Raw genomic sequence first — 27,520 nt, forward strand, 5'->3', positions numbered from 1 at the left:
GCCAGAGTCCTCAATAGCCACCTTGTTTCAAAATGGAAGATACTTGCACAGAATGGCCAGCCTGGCGGGATAATTACAGATAACTCATCTAAAAGTGGTGTCTGGAAATACTTTGGGTTCTACACGTAGATGGTAAAAGTAACCTAAAGATAATGTAGTTTGCGACTCTGCAAAAACAGTTTACTTACGCATCCGACATCAAATCTTTCGGCTCACCTGTCCAGGTTACCATCCAAATGAGTCTGGTAGGCTGCCAGAGCATTGCCAGGCGTCCAACATGGTATGATAGCATACTTTCGTAAATCCTCAAATTATGTCCGGGGTCTGCTATTTAAGGCTGCAAAGCACAGGTATTTATTTAAGGCAGGCTTGTATTTGAGGCAGGCCTGTATTCGAGGCAGGCCTTTATTTCTTACATTATGCATTTTATTGTGGGACATGCGTTTTGTTTGGAGCAGCATACTGTTTTATTAGCTAAATGTTGAGACTGATGGGCACTTAAATCTAGGGGGTATTTGATGGTTCACTGTTAAGTTTCATGTAGTTTTGATGGAGTTCTTTGTGTTTGAAGTGTTTCCGAACTTGGCGATAATTGGAGGAGGTTTTTTTATTGTCTTTGGAAGTGAGACGGTGTACGGTGGAAGGTAATCTTGTCAACTGTTTCTGGCGGTAGTTTGAGATGACTGCAAGAATTCTTTAACTGCTTTCTCTGGGTGCGTCAGGTGTATCTTTAGAAGTTGGCAGGGGGAATTCGGAAAAAATGAGGTTATCGCGCATGCTGCGGCACTGGAGGTCTAGGATTGTTTCTTTCATGATCCGATTTTAGCTGGTGAGTTGATTAACATGGTGGGATAAGTTTGTAATATTTCCTTTGAGTTCCGGGTTTTCTAATGCGAGTGTGTGATCTGTGATTGGGAAAATTCGAGGCTGGCTTTTAAGTCCTTAACATCTGTGTGCAGATGTTCCAGTATTACAAGTTTGTTGTTTATGGATTGTAGTAAACTGACCTCGATGGATGTAGAAGTAAGCATAGCGATAGGTGATTCTGGTTCAGTCTCTGTTGAGTAGTCCAAGTCGCGTTTCTTGCTGGGTTCAGATGACATAACGTCCAGAATGAAGAGGTTGCCGTTGGAAAAGGTGGAGAATATAATCCGGTTTTGATGAGAGTTGTAGAGAGGTAGTGGTTGTTTTTAGTAGAAGAAAAATAAAGTTTGTATTTCTGTTTACAAGCGTCAGTGTTCAGTCGCTACCATTTTGGATCTCACCCAAAGTCTCGCTGATGTTCATCAAAAGCAAAGGGAAAGAACTGAAGGCACTTCATTCGGACTAAGCGATCAATTCCCACAAGTAATACAGGAAAGAAGAAGAGCCCTCTTGCCCATAATGAAACAACTCAGGCAAGAGGGCAAACAGCGAGCAGCACTGTCAGTCGATAAACTGTATGTCAATGGAACTCTGTATGCAACCCCAATATCACCACCTGGCTATAGCACATCATACCTCATGCCAACATACATCTTGATTATAACATTGTCACCCTCAACTCTCTCTAACCCACTGCCTACTGATGCTTGGATCACCTCTCTCTTCTCTCTTCTTATGTTTCATTCCTTTTGCTCCCCCCTACCCACCCATTCTCTTTTTGCTCTCTCAATGTTTAATGTTATTCATGGTGTTTTTTGTCTATACATGTTTGCTTGTGTGTCCTGTCTGTTTTTTGTTTATTATGTCTATAGGCTAAAGTCAAATTATGATCTGTATGTTTTCAATGCTAAACAGGAAATGTTCATGCTGTCACCAATCAGAACCAAATTCCTACCTCTTTATGCTCTATATTCTTCTCAGCCCCTACCCTTTACATCTCATTCGCACACCACATTACACACCCTATTCCTCCCCCCCCCCCCTCTCCTATCTAACTGACACCTGCACACACTCACACACACAATACCCACCTTATCAAACATTTTCATAACTGTACAATCACAACATGGTACCACTTACATTCCTGACCTGGAACATCCGTGGGATTGGATCTCAGGCAAAGAGGCTGAAAATCTTAAATCATTTGGATAGTTTAAAAGCTGACATATGTCTCCTACAAAAAACTCATCTCTCAGAATTAGACTACACCCATCAAATCAAGACAATTCAATCACATTTTCTCATCTCATTTACAATACAAAACAAAGGGGAGTTTGCATTCTGATTAACAAAAGAATCTCATTCATCCATAGCATACCATCACAGACCCAGAAGGGCGTTTTGTCATCATAAACATCTCAATTCACAATACCCTGTAACAATTGTTAATGTTTATGGCCCTAATACAGACAACCCAGTTTTCTTTCAGAACCTCTTCACCTCCATCTCAACTCTGCTCGGGCTGTCCCATATATTGCAGGCGACTTTAATACAGTGTTAGACCCCACATTTGACAGATCTGATCACTCTAAAAGCAAACGAATCTGGCAATCCACAAAAACAATAAAACAGTTCATGAGCGATTCTGGCCTTGGCGATTGTTGGCGGCTTCAGCACCCAGACTCCAAATGCTACTCTTTTTTCTCTCCGGTCCACCACTCCCTATTCCCGTGTTGATTATTTTCTAACCAGCAACTCTATAATGAAAAATATCTCTGATTCAACTATTCATCCCATAGTCATTAGCGATCATGCCCCAGTTACAATTAAATGGAACATAACGAACCAACAGCGACCAATTAGCAAATGGCGTTTAATACATCCCTCTTACAAGACCCAAATTTCATCAGTTTTGTTGGGAGAGAGTGGGCATTCTTTCTAGAAATGAGCGGCTCCCTGAATCATCTCCTTCCCTTCTGTGGGAAACAGGAAAAGCAGTACTCAGAGGGAAGAATCATCTCATATTCAGTATACAAAAAAAAAGAAGGAAAAAAGAACAGGAAGTAGAACTCAACAATAAAATTAAACAGTTAGAAAGAAACCAATGCAAACAACCCAACTGAAGAAACACAGGCAAAACTTAGGAAACATAAATTCAAACTCAATGGGAAATACTCAAATAAACACACTCAATTTATGATTCACCGTCTAAGGCAGGAAAACTTCCACCATAGCAATAAATCAGGTAAATACTTAGCAAAATCAAATCCAACGTAACAAAGAAAAATCAACAATCCGGTCATAAAAGAACTCAGCAGGGAAGCTAACCAGCTCACCTGAAGAAATAAATCATGTTTTTTACCAGTTTTACAATAAACTATATTCTTCAGAAATAAACCCCAACCAGGAATTCATAGACTCTTTCCTAAACAGCATCGAATTACCACAACTCAATGAGACCGAAATAAAAACCTAGAATCACCTATAACTCAACAAGAACTGTTTGATGCTCTGAAACAGATGCCGATAATAAAAAGCACCAGGTCCGGATGGCTTTCCTGCTGAGTTCTACAAACAATTTTGGACCATCTTAGCTCCACTTTTCATCAGAATGATTAATGAATCAAAACAGAAAGGGCGTCTTCCAACTAGTTCCACCACAGCCTCAATTTCACTGCTCCTCAAGCCCAATAAGGACCCAACATTGCCATCCAGCTACCGACCAATTTCTCTCCTCAATGTGGACAATAAGATAATCGCAAAAAATGCTAGCACACAGATTAGCAGAGGTCACCCCATCCATTATCCACCCAGACCAAACAGGCTTCATTAAAGGTAGAATTTCATCCACCAACACCCGCAGACTGTTAAATATAATGTATCACTCTACAAATTTTCAAGATAATACCATCATAGCAACTCTGGGCCTTGAAAAAAGCTTTTGATAGGGTGAACTGGAATTTCCTGTTTTCCACATTAGGGAGGTTTGGCTTCGGGGAGTCGTTCATTAACTGGATTAAACTTCTATATACCTCTCCTTCAGCCACAGTAATCACCAATGGACTAACATCACAAAGTTTCACTCTTCACCGGGGAACTAGACAGGGGTGCCCACTCTCCCCCTCACTATTTACAATCTTCATTGAACCCCTAGCAGCTGCCATCCGTCAGAACCCCCTCATCAAAGGTGTCCAGACTCCATATATGCATCACAAAATCAGCCTTTATGCTGACGACATTCTTCTCTTTCTTCAAGACCCCACAACATCAGTAGAAGAAACCATCAAACTCATTGACACATTCTCTAAAATTTCTGAATACTCAATCAATTGGAATAAATCTGCAGTTCTCCCATTACATCCCAACAGCTGGGATGTGACAGCCAACTCTTCACCTATCCCTCTGCACTAACTATATCACTTACTTAGGGATAAAAGTCTCCCCAGGCTGTCAGACTTATTTAGCCTAAATTATTCCCCTCTACTCACTTCAATAGATGATGACCTTCAACGCTGGAAGAACCTCCCATTATCCATCATGGGCAGAATCTCAGTAATCAAAATGACAATACTGCCCAAAATAAACTATCTATTCTCTATGATTCCAACCCAGCCCACCACCCTCTGGTTTAAGTCTCTCGATTCATTAATCACTAAATTCTACTGGAAAGATAAGACCCCAAGGATCAAACTGGCCACTCTCCAAAACCAAAAGCAATGGGAGGACTAGAGGCCCCACACTTCCAGCACTATGCCCTGGCCAACCAGCTCCACTTTATCCACAAATGGCTACACCCCACCCCCTCAGACAACACCTGGTTAGACCTAGAACAAACAATCTGTAAAGAAATTAAAATCTCAGATCTCCCTTTCTGCAGTCAGTCGGTCAAAAAACATCCATCCTTCAAAGCCCCAACAATTTCAGCTACTCTGAGAGCCTGGTGGAGATTCTACCACATCACTGATTCACCTATAGCACCATCAATTCGCCCGATTTGGAATAACCCAGATTTCACCGTCAATAAAAAACTTAACTTTCACACATGGATGGGAAAGGGCATCACTCACCTTCAACACATTCTTCAAGACAATAATCTGGCCTCATTTTCCTGTTTGGTCCAGAAGCACGACATCGAGTAAAACACTTCTTACAATACCTGCAAATTAAATCATCTATCCTAGGAAAAATTAACATCCAGACAGCTAACCTTGACATTCCCCCACCAATCTCAGAGCTGCTTAATATTCCCTCTCCCAAAAAAATACTCTCCCAAATTTACAAAATTATATCTCGTTCAGAAAAAAACAATTGGCCTGCCATATCACAAATGGGAATCAGACTTATCAATTACTCCCGTGTGCGACTTCTGGACCAAAATGTGCAAAACATCTACCTCATGACAAAGAATAGTAATCTACAACTAATACAATACAAGGTTCTTCACAGATTCCACTTCACTGCACATAAATTGGCAAAAATGGGGTTTGGCTCGGATCTTTGCACTCACTGCACACAAAATAACCCAGATACATACATTCATGCGGTTTGGCATTGCACTCCAATCAACCACTTCTGGGTGAGTGTCACAAAATCTCTCTCTTCCATCTTTGGCTGTCACATCCCAGCATCCCCTTCCTTATGCATACTTGGTGATACATCCACAGTCAATTTAAGCAACTCCGGCAATAAAACACTGCTGGTAGCGCTGACTATCGCCAAGAAAACAATCCTCATGAACTGGAAATCTAAGAAAAAAAGCTCACATCACTCATTGGAAAAACTTGTTAACAGACTATATATCATTAGAAAACCTATCAACTACAAACTTAATCAATACTCAGGATACAACCTCTCCTTGGTACCCCTTTATCACCTACTTACAGTCCTGACCCTCTTTGCCTGAGTTCCATCTCCACCGATCATAACACACTTCATCAACAGATACACATATCATCGAACACTAGGCAGGGAGGGTAGCTGGAACTATTATTATTATTATTATTATTATTATTATTATTATTATTAGTTAGTAGTAGTAGTAGTAGTAGTAGTAGTAGTAGTATAAATAGCATCCCCTTCTTTCCCTCCCCTTTTATTTACATTCTCTGATAACTTTACTAATTTCACTCTTTCTCTCTGCCTCTCCCATCGTTATTCTGCGGGGCCCCATTGGATGGCTTGGGAGACTCGGGTCCTGGCGGTCGCTGTGTGGTTTTGGCATTGGTTGGGTCCTGTGGGTTATCTATTGGCCCTGGGCCCCGGTGTGCACCCTCCTCATGCGCTCATGCACACGCCTTGTCCTGGAAGCACACAGCACGCTTTTACTCTCTTTTAATCGCACTACATGTTGGGTGACATACATAAACAAAAACTACAAAACAGGCTAGGGTAAGAGTGGAGTGCAGGTAGATGCCTCATCAGGTGTCTATCTGCATGCCTCACTTATTTTAATGCACACATTGTTGAGGCATACATCTTACACAGGGTAAGTGTGGTGTGCATGGGGAAATCCTGACAGATATTCACCATGCATGCCCACTTCTTTTAATGCTCTTTTAATCAACCAGGCAATCAGTTATTCCTATTATTATACTTATCATTAATAGAATAATTACAACTCCTCTCCTCTGAAACCCTCCCTCTCTCCCTCTCTATGTTCCAGCTTCTCTCCTCCTGGCCCAACAGCAAACCAGCCTTATACATATGCACACACACACACACACACACATCCTCACATACTCACTACCCCTCACCCCCCATCCCCACCCCCATCCCAACACCACCTCATTCACACTCTTAGAGCTACCATCCACCCCCATCCCCTTCTTTTCATTCCGGTCATCAATTTCATCCCTGATAATCATATCTGTAATCATCCTGGACGCAAATCATCCTTAGCCTTTCTGTTATTAATGTTATGTTGTGTTATGTTTGTGGAAGCCAAGTCAATGTGATGTCTTGTTAAGTTACAGTATGTGTTTATGTAATGTACGCCTGTTTGTCGTTATGTAGTATTCATGTGCATGTCGTAGTGTTGCATTTTCTGTAATGTCAATGATGTTTGCAAATAAAAAAAAAAAAAAAAAAAAAAAAAAAGTTTCATGTAGTTGAAAGAGTGTCGGAATTTCCAGCTGTTTATTATGAGACAAGGCAGTCGCTTTCACTCATTCATTGAACGTGGGCTGTGCTCCAATGGAAACCCTATTGCGTAGACAAATAGCCTATATTGAGTTATTTTTTAATTATGCAATTATTGTGTTATTCAGCTAGTTGTCATTTCAAAGAAATTACCCAACAAACACGGGACATCCCCCGGACCTTATGCGAACATTCACAACGTCCCGATTGGTCCCCAACGTCATGTTCTCTAGCGGACGTTTCGTTGACGTTATTGACGTCCGGAGCGAGTTATCCTTTGGTTATTGCGCGACGTCCGGTGCCGGACTTTCTGGGGACGTGCACCTTCAGGTCCCTCGGATGACATCCGCATTTGGTCATTTCAAAAACATCCCAAGGACGTCCTTGTGTGGGCCCGACAATAATGTTATACTGGGAACATCAAGGGGACGTTTGTTTATTAAGTACACACATGGCAGCGGAGTTGAGAGAGCTCTGGCTACAGCCTGCAGGACGGAGACATCCACATCCATGTGCACCTTCGCGTTACACGTCATTACGTAGCAACATTGAGGTCAGCTTAGGATCAGCTACACAGCATTCGGAAGAAGTACACCATTGTTGGCCATCGATGAAAGTACGTTTTCAATAACCTTGAAATTTTCCTCTGGGGATGAATAAAGAATCTATCTATCTAACGTAGCAATTAGCTCACCTTTAGAAGGTTAGCAGCTAGCTTCTAGCCTTTAGCAGGTTATCTAATGAGCTAATAAGCTAACCTCTAGCAGGCTAGCTGCTCATTAGCCTACCTTAGTCTATGGCAAAATACAGTTTTATGAAGTTGTGCGTCTATGAACAAAGTAGGTTCACTGCAGATATGTAAATTATGTAGCACTTACGTTTTGAGTTTAACGTTAATGTATACTGTAACGATACAAACTAGGGAATGGATTATATCAAATTTATGTTAGCTGATGTGATTCTTGGTGTAGCTTACAAGGCGCATTTCTTCAGTTAACTGTCATTACGTGATGCATGTAACATGCTCTAAATAGGCAGTGGTTTATCTAACCTAGTCATGTACTTATTATCTGTTTTATTTTCAGAACCACACACACGGCCAAATTGGGGCTGAACCGAGGACTTTTGGAGCTGAATACGATGCAATAAAACTAGAGAAATGTTAAAAACAGACCACGTAGCATTTGTTTAGGGTTGCCTAGCAACAGAAGTGACTTTGCTTAATTTGTAAAGCGAAACAATCTACATTAAAAGGTAGGGAATTGGATTCTGTTTTTTTGGCTATTTTTGCAAAATCACTTGAAATCCTATTCCTAACCCACTTACAGTCACTGAGTTGGAAGCACTGAAATGAAAATTAAACAAGTCAATCATGGAACAGGCAGGGCTTGAAAAACTCCATCCATTTATTTCCAAGACTACCTAGAATCATTGGACAGTAAGTTTGTCAATCAAACGGTCGTACTATACCCCTTCCCCCATCCCCCTCACGCACATGACCCCTTTGTGCACATACTCAAAGCTCGTGACCTAGTCAGAGTAAGTGCGAAGTGCAAGTTGCTTCCGTTTGACGTTATCCTACGGTACTGGAACTAGCTGATAACTAGAAGATAATGGCAGACAAAACGTCACCACCACCACTAGCAAACATAAAAAGGAAATCTATATTTGAGAGAGCTGGATGAGAAATGGCTGAAAGAGAAAAAGTGTCACAAGAGAAACAAGAGTCATCCTAGACGCTGCTTTCCAACGTTGGCGACAAATGAACGATCATGCTGACAGTAAAATCACAACGTTAATGGGTCTTTATTGGCTCTTGCCTTCAGCATATTAGCAGCTACATCTGGATAACACAAACAATTGCAGTGTTGTGATCCTGGCTATTGGCTAGTAATCTTTTATAGTCAACGTCTCTTAGTTCATAAGTCTGTATTTTCTTATGTACTGTATTTAAAATATGTGCCTTCGGGCATTTGTGTAACTTCGGGCATTTGTGTAACTACAATCCTTTTGAAAGTGAATAAAGAACGTATAACGAATAAAGAGCGATTGTGTGTATGTATGGAGACTAGAGCTCATATAGTGCAATGTACACTAGCCTGGCTCGCTCTCGCGCATAGAAGTTTTCGCTCGTGCATGATTGCGCGTCCATGTTCTTCGAATGGGTGGAGTAAGGGCCAGCGTTGGAGGAAAGATGGTAGGACCATTTGAGTTATGTATTTTTGAAATCTGCCGGCCGTTTTGCGAATCCCATACCCCGCCTTTAAGGATACTGCTTCTTCATGACTTGTTTAAATGTCATTGTAATTTATTTGACGCTTGCTCACATTTAAAAGTGTCAAGCATTGCTGTTAGGCTATTATTAGTTTGTTTTGAATTTTTAAACAATATGGTTGGAACAATTTAGTTTAGGCTAGCCTAGGCCTACTCTGATGATGTTTTGAACAATATGCTACGGGATGCGTGACGATATGCCCATTAAAAAATCGCATTAGTTTATTATGAAAAAGACACCGTAGATGTGAAAGTATCAAATCTAGCCCAGTATAAAGGTCCATGTCTACTTAACATTACTATAATGCATGAGGAGGACGTGATATCATGCATGACTGGTCGAAGCGAGAACATGAGTCAAACGGTAAGTTTAACTGATTGTGTAATTGTCGGGCAAATCATAAATGCAATTTTATGTTACGACGACAATCTCTCTCCTAGCAGCCTATGTCCATTCATAATGAAGCCTACAGGATGTAATAACGGGTAGTCACGTTTCATGTTTTTTTGTTTAAAAAAAATTACCATCGCCGAAATATAAACGTTGCACACGTAACGTCGTGGTGACCATTAGAAGTAGAAGTCTCGGGGACGTGCTTTAGACGTCCCGGAAAAACGTCCGTGGGACGTCAAGGGAACCCTACACAATGTTGAGGAGGGGACGTTCGGCGGGGACCTGTAGGGGACATCGCCGGGACTTTATTTTGTTTGCTGGGTACACTTCTCCGTTTAAAATGTTACCTTAGCTAGGCGGCTAGCTAACTCGCTAGCAACCGGACAGTAACTGACAGCAGCTGATATATAAGTTATTTTGTTTACAAATTCGAACTCGAAAATATTACACTATTATAGGCTTGAACTATATTAGGCTTGACATGATCGCAAACACTTACAGATTATGACAACATTTTCCAAAAAACCCTCAATAAATCCAGAGATTTAATGACCAATTTATTGGTAAAATTCCACAAGTCTCCCATTGACATTAATGCAGCAACAGACCACAAATGTTCGCCTCTGTTGAAAGGGAAAAAGAAACATGTTGCAAATCGATCGCGAACGTTCGCCTATATTTGCGACTTTGAATGCACCCACTTGTCGTCTTTAAGCCTCGGTTGCTAGGTAAACAAATACAAAGCTGGCATAATATCTTTAGACTGCTGACAAACTGACTGCTTTATGTGTTCACTGAACAAAGATTATGGAAATTAACCACTTTTCCATCAGAAACGTATTTGTAAAAGGCATAACTGGTATGATATAGAACATTATCGAAATATAGAATCAAGATGAACAATTTCATGGATTCTACAGACAAGAACGTAGCTCAGAAATTCCATGACCCGTGTGTAACCAACGAGTGACATGACTACACTTCCCGGTTACTTCCGGGTAAGTTGTGTTTACATTTTAGCTGCAGCATTCACCGTAAGCTAAGGTTTGCACAACTGTGGCCACCCGCAATTACGCTGATGTTTGCAAGTATAAAACCAGGAAGTGGCTCATTCGGGTGTCTATCGGTGTCAGGGATTCTGGTGTGAGGTAGGTTTGTTGAACTGCATACCACAAACTTGTACACATTACAAATCCAGCTAACTAAACTAGTGTGTGTATGTTGTGGCTGCTGTGATACTAACTGTGTGTTTGTATTCACAGGAGTTTGCCATTGCTGTTTTGCCTGACTATTAGTTTTCTTAATTATACTGTTCTTCCTAGGCTTCTTCTTCTTATTCTTCTTCTAACTGCAGCAATTAATGCAGCTTCAACCGTTTAACGTAGAAACTTCATTCAAACTATGTTATGTAGGTCTTACTTAGGATATCTTGGCTATGTATTTTTCATCTTTGTAACTTTTATACTTTTTAAACTATTTATTAAAAACTACTCAAAATTTCCCCATAGACCTAACATTAGGCTGATGACATCACAATGGGCTAATTAACTTGATTTGCACCTGTATCAACTTCCAGCTGCTCATCTAGGCCCCATCAAAGAGCCAGTTCAACTGATTGATTGCTTGATTAAACTATTAATTAAAAACTATTAGGCCTTTATGATATCACAGAAATTAGAATCTTGTGCCAGGTGGCCAGGCCACCTGCATCAACTGTCAGTTTCTCAGGCTTTAAGCATACAGTTTCATTCTCTTAATATAAGACTACACATCCTGTTCAACTGTTTCAACTGTTCAGTCATTCCAACTATATTAAACCTCATCTACCTAGCAAATAATTTAACCATTTAAACTATCCACCTATTTAACTGTTCAGTCATTCAAACCTTATTAAACCTCATCTACCTAGCAACCAATATAGTTTGTTTTTACTCTGTATGATATTTTACATCACATTTTTGCATTTTCATGCACTGTATTTCCTTCAGGAAATGCTTTTCTAGTTTATTTTGTTCCTTTTGTTTTGTTGCTGATGTATGTAAGGTGATGTGATTGGGTAATGACTTAGAGACTGCATTTCTACAAAGATTTCCTACTGAACTCTGCCTCCAGGTACTGGCTGACCAAATAGCTTGTGCATTAAGTGCTTTACTGATTTGTTCCCCAATCCTCCCTTCTACCAACAGGAGCCGGTGTACGTGGTACCAGTGTTGTGGGGTTATTTGACGGGGGTTACTCTTCTGCACTGCTTGAGGTGAACTAGAAGTAGACCTAATGAGCACCTTCACATTTATTATGGATTGCTGTGTGTGTGCCTGTGTGTATGCAAGGTGATTCTAGATATTGGAGTGCTTGGAGTGATTTGCTGTATTGACCTCCCCTCCCCCACTTCTCCAGGTAACTAGTCACTGGCCCAGACATCTATTGGTTAACTTTAGTGTGTTACGATTGTAACAGCCAGTACCTTGGTCTTGCGGTTTCCAGACTGTTCTATGCGTATGTCTTAGATGTTTTAACCATAATGCTCTATTTTTGTAATAAAAGGCATACTATTTATTAATTCCTCTGATTCTATCTGTTTAATAAACATTGCCCATTCAACTGGAATGCACATATCTGCTTTGTCTCTACTGTTCATCTGTTTTGGGGAACCTTGAGTTAACCTTAGTCCATAAATTTTAAGGTGCAAGGCCTTAGGTGGTGTACTCTGGCCTCTTGCCACACACCATGTAACAGAGGGTTACACGCGGGATCCCTGTATCTAAGTGCATGCTGAACACATATGCCTTTAGACCCCTCTTGGAAGACCCATAACTATCGCAGGAATGGAGAGTACTGGGCAACTCATTCCATCTCATAATAGGCGCAGTGAAGGCTCGTGGCACAATACAAAAAGTAACAATCTTCGTAAGAATCACAAAAGCAGACAACGGATCAAAGTTTGGTAAATTATGACAGATACAGTAACTATTTAAAGTCTAGGCCTATTTATATGAAACACAATAAAGCTATTCCTCGATGCAGACTAGAGAGTTCCCTCGGATTGCACTTCTACTACAGTATTACTGTTCTCTGACAAACTGAAAATAATAGGAGTGTGTCCATCTTGCAAATGTAGAAGCTGAAATGGTTATGCATTTCAAAAGCCTGCAAATAAGCTTTTCTCTTCATACAAATCATCATCAGGAATTAGTAGATATGTTGAAAGCAAAAATATTTACCTGAGGGTCCAGAAGTCCCTTGTGCTCCAGCAGGACCCCTCACACCTGCTTCTCCCTTTGGGCCTGGGAGTCCTGGAGACCCTGGTTTCCCTTTTGAGAGAAATGAGGGTCACACTGTAGCTATATGATAGTTTGAATAGGGGCATGTTCTCTTTGGGGCATGTTTTCTCAGTTGAGTTCACGTGACGTTAATCAATGGGAATTCATCCCACATCATCAATGTGAACCAATCTGTAAGTCTCAACGCTATACACTTACACTGTATAAGCCCTCGCTTGGTCTGAAGCTCTTTTCCTTTTCTTTGCTTCTTCGCCGGCTCTGCCATTATACACACGGTTGCAACAATCGCTAGCGTTTTGCTAGCCTGCCTTTGTGCTGGGGATGCAGGATGTACACTGATCCTGTTTCTCGCGATGTCTGAGACTTTGTGAGACTGAAGGTCGGCGGGTCGGATACACCGAACTTGCAAGCAGGATATTTTTCCTACAGGCAGTAGGGGCGGGCGAGAGAGTCTTCATTCGCCCTGTAATGAGTCATTTAACCATATACCGACTTACGTAGATGATTAGTTAACACGAAAACATTGCCTGGTGTCCCTTTAAGTACTTAAACTTTTGAACTAGCTGATTAGCCTAATTAGCTCGCTTGTCACCACTGGCTAGAGACTGCAGTCCAAAGGTTAGCGGTTTGGCCGTTGCTGCCCGAAATTCGCAAGGTGTTTCGCTGTGTGGAAACCCACCATGAGACTCATAGCTTCACAGCTTCCCCAGGAATACTTTCTAATTTGGATAAAACTTGCGCGATAGCTACGCTCATCTCATCTGTGGATGCCGCCATGTTGTTCGTTAATGCTGATTGGCCGTTCGTTTGGCGAAGATCAGCGAGATCAGGATGGTCTCACGAGGCTACAGAACACAAGCCTATGCTATAAAAATTACTTAGGAAGCTCACCAAACTGCAACCTTCTGTGTCATCACACAATGTTACCCTTAACGAGTTGAAATGGTATCTAATTCAATTGTAGAATAAACTAGCAATAACAGCATGCAAATAATAAGCCAATATTAGTTGATAGTTAGTTAGTAGTCAGTTAGTTAGTAAAGATAGTTGCTAGGTTACAGGGACGCTGGTGAGACACGTCGCTCCGTCTTTTTGTTTTTGTTTGTTTTCATGTACTGTTCGTAATTTTATGTAATGTCATGTTAATTTTTTGTATTGATTTGTCTAGTTAAATGTATTCCCTCTTCATTTATGTTATTTTTGATAGTTGTCGTGTTATTCTTAGTCCCTTTTACTGCTTCCAAGTCGGCTGATGTCGTTAACATTAGTCCATTGGGAGCTTGCTATGGCTAACGTTAGCTTTTGCCCTGGACTGACATCCTTCCATCCATCCATCCGTGAGCGGTGCTGCACTTCACCGTCTGGTCGAGGAGATTTCTGCGGACAGCTGAACCTAAGCCTACTCTGCGAAAGATCTACCGCGGCCGCCGAGCTGCTGCTGGCCTGCAAGCTGCCATCTGCCTAGCCTGGAGTCTGGATTGTGCAGATTAACATTAACTGAGTCTGGATTGAGCAGACTAGCTTCTAGCTGCTAACATTCGAAACTACTGTTAACGTTGATGAACTGCAATCTCTCGGAGCATCAAACTGTCGCTGTCAAAAGTCCACCGAGTTGCTGATCTGCAAGATCGCCCATGACTTCAGATGGTTATGCTTCCAGTGATCTCTAGACTGCAGTCTACAAGTACTAACGTCACTTACAGAAGGCCTGTTAACGTTAAATCCTCCGGGTTGGTTGGACTGAGTTGGACTAAGTTAACACAGACTTTTCTTTATTTTAATTTCTTATTTATTTATTTTATTACTCATTTTTGTTTGTTGTCTGTCTTGTATGTCTACTGTTAGGTGTCTCGGTTTGTTTGTTTGTCTTGATGTCACGGGAACGCTGGCGACTACGCTGCTCCGTCCGGCATCTTTTGTCTTATGTTTAAATGTCTAGTGTGTGCTGATTATTATTATTATTATTATTATTTTTACAGTGTTTAATCTGTAAAGCTACCTTGAAAGCTTGCTTTGAAAGGTGCTATGTAACAAATAAAATGTATTATTAATATTAGACCAAACGAAATTGCTAGACTATTAGAAAGCACCTGATATGGACATTGAGGTGAGTGATTTAATGTTAGGCCTATCTCTTGTGCATCAACCTAGCTGTTTAACTAATTTCATCCAATTGCTGATGACAAGTCACTCAGAGGCTTTTTTACTGGGGGATATGATATATTTTGGTGATAACACCTAACCACAACATAACATAGGGATGGGCAACTGGCAGCCTGCGGGTCCTCCTCCTCACTCAGTGCGGCCCACGGATCAATTTTGAAATGTCATTAAAATGTTCGTTTCACATGGTTTTTACCACATCTGAACAGGATCCTTATTGTAATGATACGGATAGGGGCACTTCCTATATAAAAAATCCAGCGAAGTCAAGCTTTCTTCACTAGCGAGCGAGGAAAAGACACAGAGAGCGGTTTATAAAGAAAACTCAGAATTGTAGACAAGGTGGGAAAGGTTCAGACAAGGTGGGAAACAGCTGATCTTATCACAGAATTCAAAGTCAACTTATGTGTTTAGTAGGCTTTGCTTAGAAACGCAATCAGCCGTGAACTTAAGTCAACACTACAACACCAGGGTTCCCACGGGTCATGGAATTTCAAGAATACCATCAGCATTTTAATAAAGTCTATTCCAGACATGGAACGTCAGGGAATTATATATTTGGGGGGCAAAGTCATGGAATATCAGGGAATTTTGTTTTGCTAATGTATTTTGACTTGCCAAAATACATTAGGCTATTAGCTTTTTCCATTACTACTTGCTTGTGTGCTTGTAGTTGGCCTACCTGTTTTTTCCAATGGCCATTTGTTAATTTCCCGATTGGTCATGGAAATTCAGGATTTTTGTCATGGAATTTTACATTTGACATAGAGTGGGAACCTCGGTAAAGATACACTAACAACAGAGCCTTTTTACAAGAGTCACTATTACCCATTACAGTGGGAAAAGGGTTTATTGTGAATGTGTAGGCCTAATATTTTTATGTTTATTTCAAGTTCATTTGTGAATAGAAGCAATATTATTCATTCATTCATTCAATCTTTATTTATTCTCGGAGGTTCATTGAGGGTAGTCCTCATTTTCAGTGAAGCCAAGATTTCACAGTAATAATGGAATAACAAGAGATATAGTATAATAATTATGAAAAATAAAATAAATAATAATAATAAAGCAATATTAAACATGCATTTGAGTATAGACAATATTACATTAATGCATGTTGGTTTAATAAACCATGCAGACATAGCCTGGCTAACGCCAGACCTCATCTCATTGAGATGGGGTCTGGGAACTACATATTCATTTTCTCGTATTTGAGACAGGGTTTACGAATGCCCAGAGCCATGGGCACTACGAATGTCTATCAAATGCGTCTGTACGTAGCTCACAGCCACTTCGGTGTGTCGCATAGACGTCGTTATTGTCTTGCTGTCCCCCCCCTCCATTCTGTGATTGGTTCCTTCGTTGAGGTGAAAATCAGGTCCATGGAATCCAGTCTGCCTAGCAGCATAGGACATCCAAGACATACTTACATGTCATATGTACATGTAAGTAATTAACTGGTACACTTAATAGGTTTATTCCACTGTATCAAAGAGTAACAAGCATGTGTTACATGTACACTGAAGACAATGAGGCCTCGACTGGAGCTATCATGACCAGATTTACTCCATCCAGCAGGTCTCAGGTCAGCTCTTTGCCTCTGATGAAAATGTAGGCAAATTGGCAAAGTTTTGTAAAAGCACTCAGTATTACAATGTAACAACTATATGTCGGTACCCACAAATACATAATGCAAGTACAATGATAGTACCTGATAGTACATGTTGTTACACAGGTTGTACCACTGTACCTAATTAGGTAGGTACACTGTAACAGCGACACATTAAAATAAAGTGTTACCCAATATTTCTATCCACAGATACAAATAATACATTCTAACCACTGGATTTCTTTTCAAAGTGTACCAGATTGATACATTTAAACATTCAAATATACAAAATTTTCTTAGGGGGGAGCATGCCACTGTATCCCCCTAGGGGGGTCTTCTGCCCCAGCGCAGCTCGAGGTCTAGTGACGCCCCTGTTGGGGGCTGAGCCCCCCCAAAGGTCTGATCCTAGAATCGCCCCTGGTCTTCACAGTTCAACTAACTGTAGCCATTAGTAGCATTACATCGGGGGAAGCAAAGACGCGTGTCTCACACAGTCGATGTGTGAGACTTGAGAGCCATTAGTGCCGTTGACTTCGATGTTGGCTGCAGGTGTTCTGCTCATTTCTGCAGCTGTGGACACATGAACTCCCGGGCTATCGAACACTGTGCTCCTCTGCTCTTATATTTTACGGCCCTTTCTGATCTGCTGACCCCTTTCTTTTACTGTATATGCTTCTATTCAGCATGGTGCAGCGGAGCAAAAGCAAATTAATGCTGTTAAGACGATAGACAATACATTTAAATAGCATTAAAACACTATTTTCCTGTCACAGATGCTTTGAACTGTTTAAAGTCTTGTTTTACCATTTTGAATGGATTCAGCTCACCCGCGATTCAGAATGGGTGGATTTCATTGCACTCCGTCAACTGTCACTAATTTCAAGTTCTTACCAGGGATACTATTCTGATTCATAATTTATGCTGCTCCTGACGCAACACATGCAGGTTTAAATGGTGCATATTAAGTTAGCCATTATAACTTTCGCTTTTGAGACAGACATTACGTTACACTCAGACATGAGCTCAGCTGGTGCACTCCGCTCCTGTTGCACATGATATTACCGAAATTTGGCACCGTTTGATTTCACGTGAACCAATACTCGGTAATACCAAGAATTGGCAGTGGTCCTACCCGATCACACTTCCTATAGCTGTTTTACAAGCAATAAGACCTGCTCAGAGTGCAGAAGAAGTGCCGTTTGCCCTAATTAGAGTTTATGTGCCATCGAAATGATTTTTGGAAACGTTATGTTAAGTTAAAAAAAAAAAACTCTTTAGGGGGCCTTTAATGTTAACTGTTCTTGTTAATTGTTATTGCAATGTAAGTCTCTTTGGATAAAACATCTGCTATTAAACAGTACTACAGGATCAACAACTAACTATAAATCCAGGCATCATACTGAAATCAGATGAACATACCTACGGAGCCCTGTGAAGCAGGAGGCTGTTTGACTTGAGTTGTTCCCATTAAAGTGGATTCTGGTGCTGATCCACCTTTGACTTGCAGGTGGTCATGGTTGGAGGCAGGGTCAGTGAGGAGCTGAACCTGAATATGGAACACAATTCTTGAATTTCCCTTGGGGATCAATAAAGTATATCTATCTATCTATCTATCTATCTATCTATCTATCTATCTATCTATCTGGTCTGATAACCAACCAACAATACAACAATATACAAGTACAACATAAAATACAAGCTATGAATAATAATTATATAAATGAAAACATTAAAAATGACATCATGTATATAGGCACACTGCAGATACATTGCCTCAGTTAACAGTGTTAAGTGCTTTAGTATAATGAAATATCACAGATTAATCACATCAGTTAACAGTGTTAAAGGCACACTATGCAAGATTTTCACCTTTCTGAAGTGCTTTAGTATAATCAGTTAACAGTGTTGAGTGCTTTAGTATAATGAAATATCACAGCAAAAATAAGAGTTACAGACTTTGAGGGAGAAAACAAAGTGGAAACCTAGTAGCCGTACAAAAATAATAATAACTTAATATAAATATTTTTACCCTTGTCTCCAGAGTCCTTAGGCGCTCAGACAGGAAAGTTATTTGACTACAATTCAGGCAGTCTACAACAGAGCCAAGATAATAATCAGCAACACTCAGTAAGGTTGGAATGAAAATGTTGCCAGGGTCAACAACAACAAGCAGCTAAAAAGAAGAGTAAATCTACTGACTCTAGAGTGAATTGGAAGGGAGTCTTACTTTGTATTTCTCCTGCCTGTCCAGGAGGTTTGGTTACTGAGTCCTGTTTCCGCACAACTTCCTGAGGCAGTAGCTGATTTTGTGACGCTGTAGAGGACCAAGATAAAAAGGAGACCTAAATAATTGCCATATGGTAGGTTCTTTCAGTTTCAGTATGCCACCATTTTCTTGAGTTGTTTATATTATAGCCATTCTAGAATCAGTCTGGACCCCTATAGTCAATATGATTCCTAAAGGGGCATAACCAGTGGTGAAATTAACTTCTTAATAATCTCTTGAATTTGGCTGACCTCTGGAATAAATCCTTAATCATGCCATCTAAATTTAAGGAGTAGTTAAGGGCCGAGCATAGGCTATACCTTATAGCTATATTGTCACTGTGAGGGTGCACATGTGTAAAACAAATCACAGAGAAAAAGAGGATTAGACACAGATTCAGCAACACAAGTATATATACTCTTTTGATCCCGTGAGGGAAATTTAACACCATTAAATCAATAAAACCTTTGCATGTCTCAGTCAATTATAAAGCAAGTCTCCTCCCTCCCTTTGTTGTTGCCTAAAATGCTTATTTATGACTGGTGATTGCAACCAATTCCAACCAGGGACCCATATGGTAATTAAGTTGTTGGCTACCATACAACTGACTTAATCGACTACAGAAGAGCCTCATCATTTCAACATTACATTCAGCTGCACTGTTTAAATTAAAACAACAAATCAGTGAGATGTAACTACATGCATCACAAAATTAGGCATTCTTTACAGGTATGACATAACATGGTGACTCATTTGTTTTATGTAAAGCTCAAGAAACAGCAGATATCACTTTGCAGTGTTGTTTGGGGGACATGGAAAAACTATTTTGTTATTTGTGCTCTACATGCACATAATGGAAGTTTAACTGAAAAACATGTGTACTGAAAAATTGGCAATGCTGTGGTATCTATAAATAGGCTCAAATTAGTATGAAATCTCAGAAAGTGTCCATGGGCTTAGATCTTTTCCTCAAAAACAAAACTAATGTGAGTGCTGGAAAGCCTCCTGCTCAACTTCATAGCATATTTTTGACCAAATGAATCACTCCTTTCTTTTCTTGCTTAATAAAAATTATACTGGTTTGCTGATTGCTGGTAATATGTCTGCTGTAAAAATATTCATACACTTTAGTGTATATAAATGTGCATGAGCGTCACTCATGTTTGTTAAATCTAGCAGCGAAGAAGTAACGCCTTTGGGTAACCACAACATATACTATTAGTGTCTGCCTGGCATGGAAGGTTACATTTATTCTGCCCACAAGACATTTCTGGGAACCACAATTGCTCCAGCCTCTCCCTCTTTTTTGTGACCACAAGGTATATAAAAATAAATCAGACTCATCAAAACGAAAAGAAGCTACACAAATAGAAGGATAAAGTCCTTTCTGCACACACTTTCTTATTATGCAGTGGCAGATACTGAAACTCACTGCAACTTGTATTTTCTAAGTCCTTTCTGCACACAGAAAATACAAATTGCTTGCTTCAAGCTGAGTTTCAGTATCTTCCACTGCATAATAAGAAAGTAAAAGATTTTAGGTTGGTTTAGGATTACCCTAAAACTTCTTCTACACAACATGGCGATTCTATACATAACTGGGAGCCAGTGAAGGGATTTAAGTATAGGGGTAATGTGATCTGTTCTCCTAGATTTGGTCAGAACCCTTATTTCATCAACAAATTATAATTGAATTTTCTCAACACAGACAAAACCGAAATTCTACTGATTGGCCCTAAAAGCATGCTCTCCAAATCTCACAGTCTCACTCTTAACATGGTTCACCTGTCCACTCTACTCCTGTGGTCAAAAACCTTGGCATACAACTTGACTCCACCCTTAGCTTCGATCTTCATATTAAAACACTCACTAAGACTGCCTTCTTTCACCTCCATATAGCCTGACAGGGCGGGGGAAAGGCAATTCTGTGCTCTGGGCATAATAGGAATAGGTCACCCTCATGTTCATAGATGTGCCATTTAGGCTGTGTGCTACCTCATCCTTTGCAGAAGCCCCTTGTTGCAGCGTGTAGATCAGGGCTAGAGCTCACGGAAAAAATAATCAAATGTTGCAGGACACGGGCCTCACGGGGAAAAAATGCTAGCCATAATTAAGCAGTTAATCTTTCACGTAACATAAACATATTATTATTACAGGCTATTATACATAAATCGGCATTCAGGCTGAAGATCAGCGCCCTAATCAAATGCGGGAGAAACGTTTTTGTAACAGCTTTCCAAACATTTCTGCATTCTGCACCACCAGGCTTTGAACGTCATGATTGTTATTTAACAGATATCACTGAAAACGAATTACTTGCTCCCGCATTCAAACCGTCTGTGGCAATATTTGACAATTAATTAGTGTTAATTTTGTCACCTATTTTTAATTTAGTCTTAGGACGAAATTTCCTTTTTAGTCTTCGTCATATTTAGTCATTCAAATATCATTTTTGTTAGTCAACACATTTTAGTCTTTTTTTTTTATAATAAATTATTTCTGATTACCATTAGAGTCAAATAGTGTTTCACACATCTCAATTTTCCAACAATATTGTGTGTCCAAAGGGCTACTCGTCTGTTACTCGTCATGCACAGGTAAGTCGAGCTACAGTTATAGCTCGGCTGGGATTTGACCATAGACAGTAAAAGATTTGACTGGACCACTGTCATATTCATAGACCAGTGTTTCTCAAAGTGTGGTCCGGGGATTACTGGTGGTCTGCAAGCTATCCCAAGTGGTCCACGAGCAGACGTGGTAAAATATAATATAGATGAGTTGTTTGCAATATTGAACCAACTTGTATGTAAAAACAGTTCTGCAACACTGTCTATGTAAGATATGCCAGTTTAAATCATACAGTATGAATCCACACAATAAGCAAAGTGCAAAGACAATAAGCAAGGTGGTTCAGTGAGTAGGCCTATTGTGTAGACTAATTATAGGCTACTGTTGAAGTAGGTCTAATTTTTTTTTTTTAGCTAGGGTTAGTTAAGTGGTCCTGAAACTGAAAAAGTTTGAGAAACACTGTTGTAGGCCAAAGTATTAATGTTTTACTCCGCCTCGCTAGATGGCGATATGCACCCAAACACAACACATTCCCCAAACAGACTCTCCATCTTAGCCATAGCTAACTTGCTAGCAAACTTTCCATATTAGCTTACTTGCTAGCAAACTTTGCATCATCAATCTAACTAGTTAAATAGTTGACATTACATGATGAACATTTTCGTATGGACATTCTGGGGGATGTTAATTTGTATGAGAGAAGCTTCAACTTCTGGGTATGTAGCATTGTGGTATAAAGTTTAGGTAGTTAGCTTGCTAACTCTGGCATAAATCTCCAGTGTTCTTGTTCCATGTAGTTTCGTGTTGCAGCCACAGGGTTACAGCAACAGCACGTAGACTAGCCTACAGGAAAGCTGTTGCGTATGACCTCATTCGGAATATTTTGAAAACGTAACAGCTAGATATTCTGTCTTCTCATTTTGTAGACGAAAATGAAGAGAGATTTTATCTTAGTTTTTATTTCATGCAAAACATTTTAGTCTCGTCTTTTTTCGTCAACAATAATGCATCTTAAGATAGTCTTAGTCAGTGTTTCAGGACATTACTGCCGTCTTGTCATCGTGTCCTCTTAGTCATGAAAAAAAAGGTCGTTGACGAACATATTTCCTCTCGTCTCGTCTGACGAAATTAAGACTACAATTAATGCGTTTTCAATGTTGTAGCCTATAGCTCACCACGCTGCGGCATCACTGGTGGTTTGCCGCCCCGGTGCAATTGCCCAGATTGCCCATGCTTTCCGCAGGTCCTGACCCTTCCTCTCTGTTAGTGATGCACAGACGGTTCAATCATTCATTATGTCCCATCTAGATTACTGCAACTGACTTTTCCTTCTCCCCACTAAGGGCCGGATGTACAAAGAAAGAGCTAATACCGAGTTTTTCTATGCGCAGAAAACAAACGCTGTGCTTTGCCATATTGCATGGAATTTACTAAGCTGTCACTTCATTACATAAAAAGCACTCGTCACCGCTGATCCCCACCACCCCCCCCACAACCACAAGTGCAGAGGAATAGAGTTAACCAATTGCGACATTAAAAAGAATCAAAGTTTAGCAATCACACATGATACTAAGATGTCAACGAGCAGCGACATACAGAGTATAGGCCTAGTAGTTCTACCAATCCACTATTTTAGTAGAATCCAATTCTACTAAAATATTTAAACTATTTACTGCACGAGATTAGAAAGGCAAACAAAAGTTAAGGTTGCTTTTGACATAGTACAATGAAGAAAACTGATGCTCTGAATACTGATTCAGCTGTCTCTGAAAGTTTCTCTAATTGACTAATTTAACCGCAATTTGGATTACACCTGCTTCTAACAGGCGCAAGTTTTTCCCCCGCAAAACAGACGTGCACAGTTTTCATACATATGGTGGTAATCAATCGCTATTAGCACTTTTCCTTCCCTGTGTTTGCGCGATACTTCCACTTTCCCCTGACCCTCTTATGGATGAGACACATGAATCATTTCATGATGAGACACATGAATCAAATCATTTATCACCTGTAAAAAGTATATATAAAAAGTATTTGCCCCCTTTGGCTATTTCCCCTTTAACAGCTTTTATAAATGGAATCTTGAACAATTTATTTGATCAATTAATTTGGTCTTTTTACAACAAAAAGAATCCCCTCTTTAATGTCAAAGTGAAAGATTCATTCATAAAGATTCAGATTCATTGTAATTCATTAAAATTATATAATGCAAAATAAGCAACTGCGTAAATATTCACCCCCTTCAAGTCAGTATTTAGTAGATACTGCAGTAGCCACAATTAAAGCATGGAGTCTGCGTGGATAGGTCTCAATTGGGCTTGCACATCTAGATACGGCAATTTACTCCATTTTTCTTCGCAAAACTGCTCAAGCTGTCAGGTTGGAAGGGGGTTCTGGTGTGAACAGCAAAAGTTTTCAAGTACAGCCACACATTTTCTATAGGATCGAGTTCTGGTGACTCTGGCGACTCTGGCCATTCCAGAATCTTGTTGTTTTTAAACAAGTCATAGTTCTCTTCCAGACTGAATCAGATTAGATTTGAGTCAAATCAGACAAAATCCAGGAAAATGGTTACAGCACCGACTCTGATTTTCCTCAAAGTTTGTCTACACCATGACTAAAACCTGTAAATTATTTTTGTTCAATTCTGTTGTTTTCATAGTCTTTTTGCCTTGATTGTTTACACTCTCTAAAAGGCCTTATCTTGGAGGCCATGTTTGGGCATTCCTATCTAAGTATTATTACTAGCCTGACCAAACGTTGTAGAATGGAAGACAAACATGTTCTCAGTACGATTCCATCATTAACGTTTGTAACACAGTCTTATTGGTTTTATAGAAGTCCCTAGTTTCAGAAAAAACATGCAAAAAAAGTTATATTGAGGGTCTCAAAACTTTATTGTGACATACCGGCCATCAATCAGTATTTTCTCTAGAAATATAATCATTTGCTAATGTTGTCCCAAAATGTGAAATCTCCAAAACCAAAGGCCATGACAATAATAAGGATAAAACAAGGCATGTTTGTATTTTTGTGTCATTTTCATGCAACTGAAATGGTATGTGGGGTAGCTAGTAGGACCATAAAAATCTATGTGGAAATAGCTAAGTATACGGACATTTAGTGTGTAGTCCCATTCACAGAATAAATGCATGTAGTTACAGGTGTTTTGGGAACATCACACCATTATAAAATATGCTGTGTTTCACCTGAGCGGGCACTAAAATCTATTGTTTATTGTAAATGTTTATTTTGGTATCCCCAAAACATCTGTAACTACATGCATATATTCTGTGAATGGGACTTCATCAAATGAAAAAAAAAAACTGTTTTTAATACCCTCAATATCACACTTAAATGCACATTTTTCTGAAATCTAGGGCCCTTTTGAAAGCCAGTAGACATTTAGTACAGACTTTAAGGCTAGGGAAAATATTTGTCAAGATATTAATGCCCAAACATAGCACGTGTTTTTCAAGCTGTAAAAATGAAAGAATTTCAAGGTCTGACAAATATATGAAGATATATTTCACAGGCCTTGGTTTTAGGACCCATTGATGATATAGATAAGGTTTGAACAAAATCTGAGACGGTGCAGCAACAACCTTATCTGATTTGACAGGGAATGACTCCTTTACCATCCAGTATACAATCGCTTATTTTGCATTTAATTTTTTTTAAATGAATTAACAATACAATCTGCTTTCACTTTGCCAACAATAATATTAGTCCCTTTCAGAACTTAGCTATAGGAACTATCCACTTCTAAGTAGGGATGTCACAATTAAATTTTTTTGTGGTATGATAATTGTCTGAAGAATAATCACGATTTCACGATTATTACGATTGTTTTGCGTGAATATTTATTTAATATATAAGTCAAAAGCTGTAGTCTCTCTCCTGATAATTTAACACACATTAGAAAAGTGTTCTAGTATTTCCAGTTTGTGCATTCTTTCAACATTTGTTTTGGAGGTAAATAATGGAAACATGGAATAGGCAAAAATTGAATTGAGAACATCTAGAGAACATCCTAAATTCTGCTTCACCCTCCACACACACACACACACACACACACACACACACACACACACATAAGATTATGGCTAAATGTTATATGCTAAATGTTTCTATTTCAATATGGAATTCATATAAAGATTATATATTTTGTTAATGATTTATAGTATTTTATGATGTGCGTTATTACTAGTAGGTATTTAGTCATTTGAATACTTCATATTGATTTTTAATCTATTACATATCATTAATGTGGTGTGTAATATGGTGTAGGTCTAATTGAGTGTACATTTGTGGTGTCTAGGTCTAATTGAGTGCCTGTCATTTTAAGAAATACGTGAAAGTAGGCTAGTGGCTAGTAAAAAATAGTTTTTAGGCTAGTGAAAAAATAGTTGCACTATAGTTGCAACTATAGTTGCATTGAGATTGTAGCCTATGTAAGGATATGTGGATGCAATTCATTGTGTTTTCTGTGTTATTAGATCAAATAAATGTTCAAAAAATTAGTTGAAGTCGAAGAAAATCTTTGAGATCATAGAAGAGATAAGTGGCAAAGTTTGCCAATAGGTTGCGTAGCCTATTTCTGAAATGTCATTAAACTCAACAGTAGGCCTAACTGAACTAAATCTCATAGCCTAGGTAGGTAAGCTTTACAAACTTGACATGACTTGACTTGCCTCAGCATCAAAGCAGCCATGTATCGCTGTTTTTGGCATGACAACTTCAGCTTGAAAGCTGCTCTTTTGTGTGTGTGTGAGGAAGAAAGACGCAGACTAGGGGAGGCGATGCACTAGATACACATGCCTTGTTGCGAGCACACATCTTACTGCAAAACACTGTCATTCTTAAAAGTATCGATAATAAAATTATGAATTGTAATATGTTTAATTTCAGGGTATTGATGTGCACCGTTTTTTTGGGGGGCCGATATAAAGCATTGTTGACAGTGTCTCGTTCTTGTTCTACTGCCAAGACAAGCAGCACTGTTGAGTGCACCAGTGGTGTAACTTTGTTTTGATTCCGTGCTAGTTGCGCTAATCTGTCTATGGTACCCGATGTATGTCTTTATTGAGTGTCAACAGAAAGGCGGTGTTTGAGAGCCTTCACGATTTATTAATCGTGACGTTTCACACCGTGGTTAATAGTATAACCGGTTTACCGTGACATCTAAATCAGTACTACCTACTCTCCCCCAAAACCCATTTTTCCTTTGCGTTCGCCCGGTAAGAAGTGAAGTAAGCACGCCGACGTTGTTTATAGCGTCATCATTTGCTACAGGGTTTTAAATAGGCACCCACTCGCCTCGCCAAATGCGAGTAAAATTTAGAAATCATTTGAATGACCTCACTGTCTACTGTCGCTTTAAGCAAATTCTGATGCCACACATTGTTTTTTTGGGGGTTTTTTGCTGTGGAAAACAGCTGTGATGAAGCAAGCAAGCATGCTGGTTAACAGTAGCTAAGGTTAGTCATCAGATCCGTTTGGAAATTCGTTTGATTTTATTGTCACCAAAGTAATAAATAACATCTGGTATTTTAGTGGAATATTTGCCGTGTCATATTGCGGTGGTTCTTTTTGCGATTTGTACTACTAACTTAGAGTAGCAGCCTATGCATCTCAAACTGAACAAAAAGATCAAGGACAGGGAAAATGAAACTAAAACAACGGAGAAGTTTAACTAGCTTTAACAGCTAGCGAGTTGTATTTGTGTAGCCTAGAAATCTAGACGCGCCCCTAGGGCTAGTCTAGCAACTCTCCGTTGGCTTGTGAGCTCCAGAAATCGAAACTCAATCAAGCCAATGAAATCGTGTATAGAGTCGTTAGGTGGGCTTAACATAATGATTGATGGCAGAGTTGCAACGGTTTGGCTTGAATTCCCTACTACTTGAAAACAAATAAGGTGGATGTTGCTGTTGGCGAACAGTGTCACACGAGTTAAGCTTTTA

The 27,520-nt window shown here is 39.6% G+C and overlaps 1 protein-coding gene across 8 annotated transcripts in view; it reads right to left on the reverse strand.

The window, feature by feature from the left end:
• Positions 1-27,520, reverse strand: part of emid1 (EMI domain containing 1) — a 113,427-nt gene that overhangs the window by 64,240 nt on the left and 21,667 nt on the right. For all 8 annotated transcript variants that reach the window (XM_048244061.1, XM_048244060.1, XM_048244059.1 and 5 more), the window contains 4 exons: positions 18,951-19,037; positions 18,753-18,814; positions 18,143-18,269; positions 12,892-12,981 (listed from right to left, as the gene is read on the reverse strand). In XM_048244061.1, coding sequence (XP_048100018.1) covers positions 12,892-12,981; positions 18,143-18,269; positions 18,753-18,814; positions 18,951-19,037 — 366 coding nt within the window. The remainder of the gene's footprint in view (positions 1-12,891; positions 12,982-18,142; positions 18,270-18,752; positions 18,815-18,950; positions 19,038-27,520) is intronic.

This window comes from Alosa alosa, chromosome 5 (assembly GCF_017589495.1).
Source record: "Alosa alosa isolate M-15738 ecotype Scorff River chromosome 5, AALO_Geno_1.1, whole genome shotgun sequence".
Taxonomy (NCBI): Eukaryota; Metazoa; Chordata; class Actinopteri; order Clupeiformes; family Clupeidae; genus Alosa; species Alosa alosa.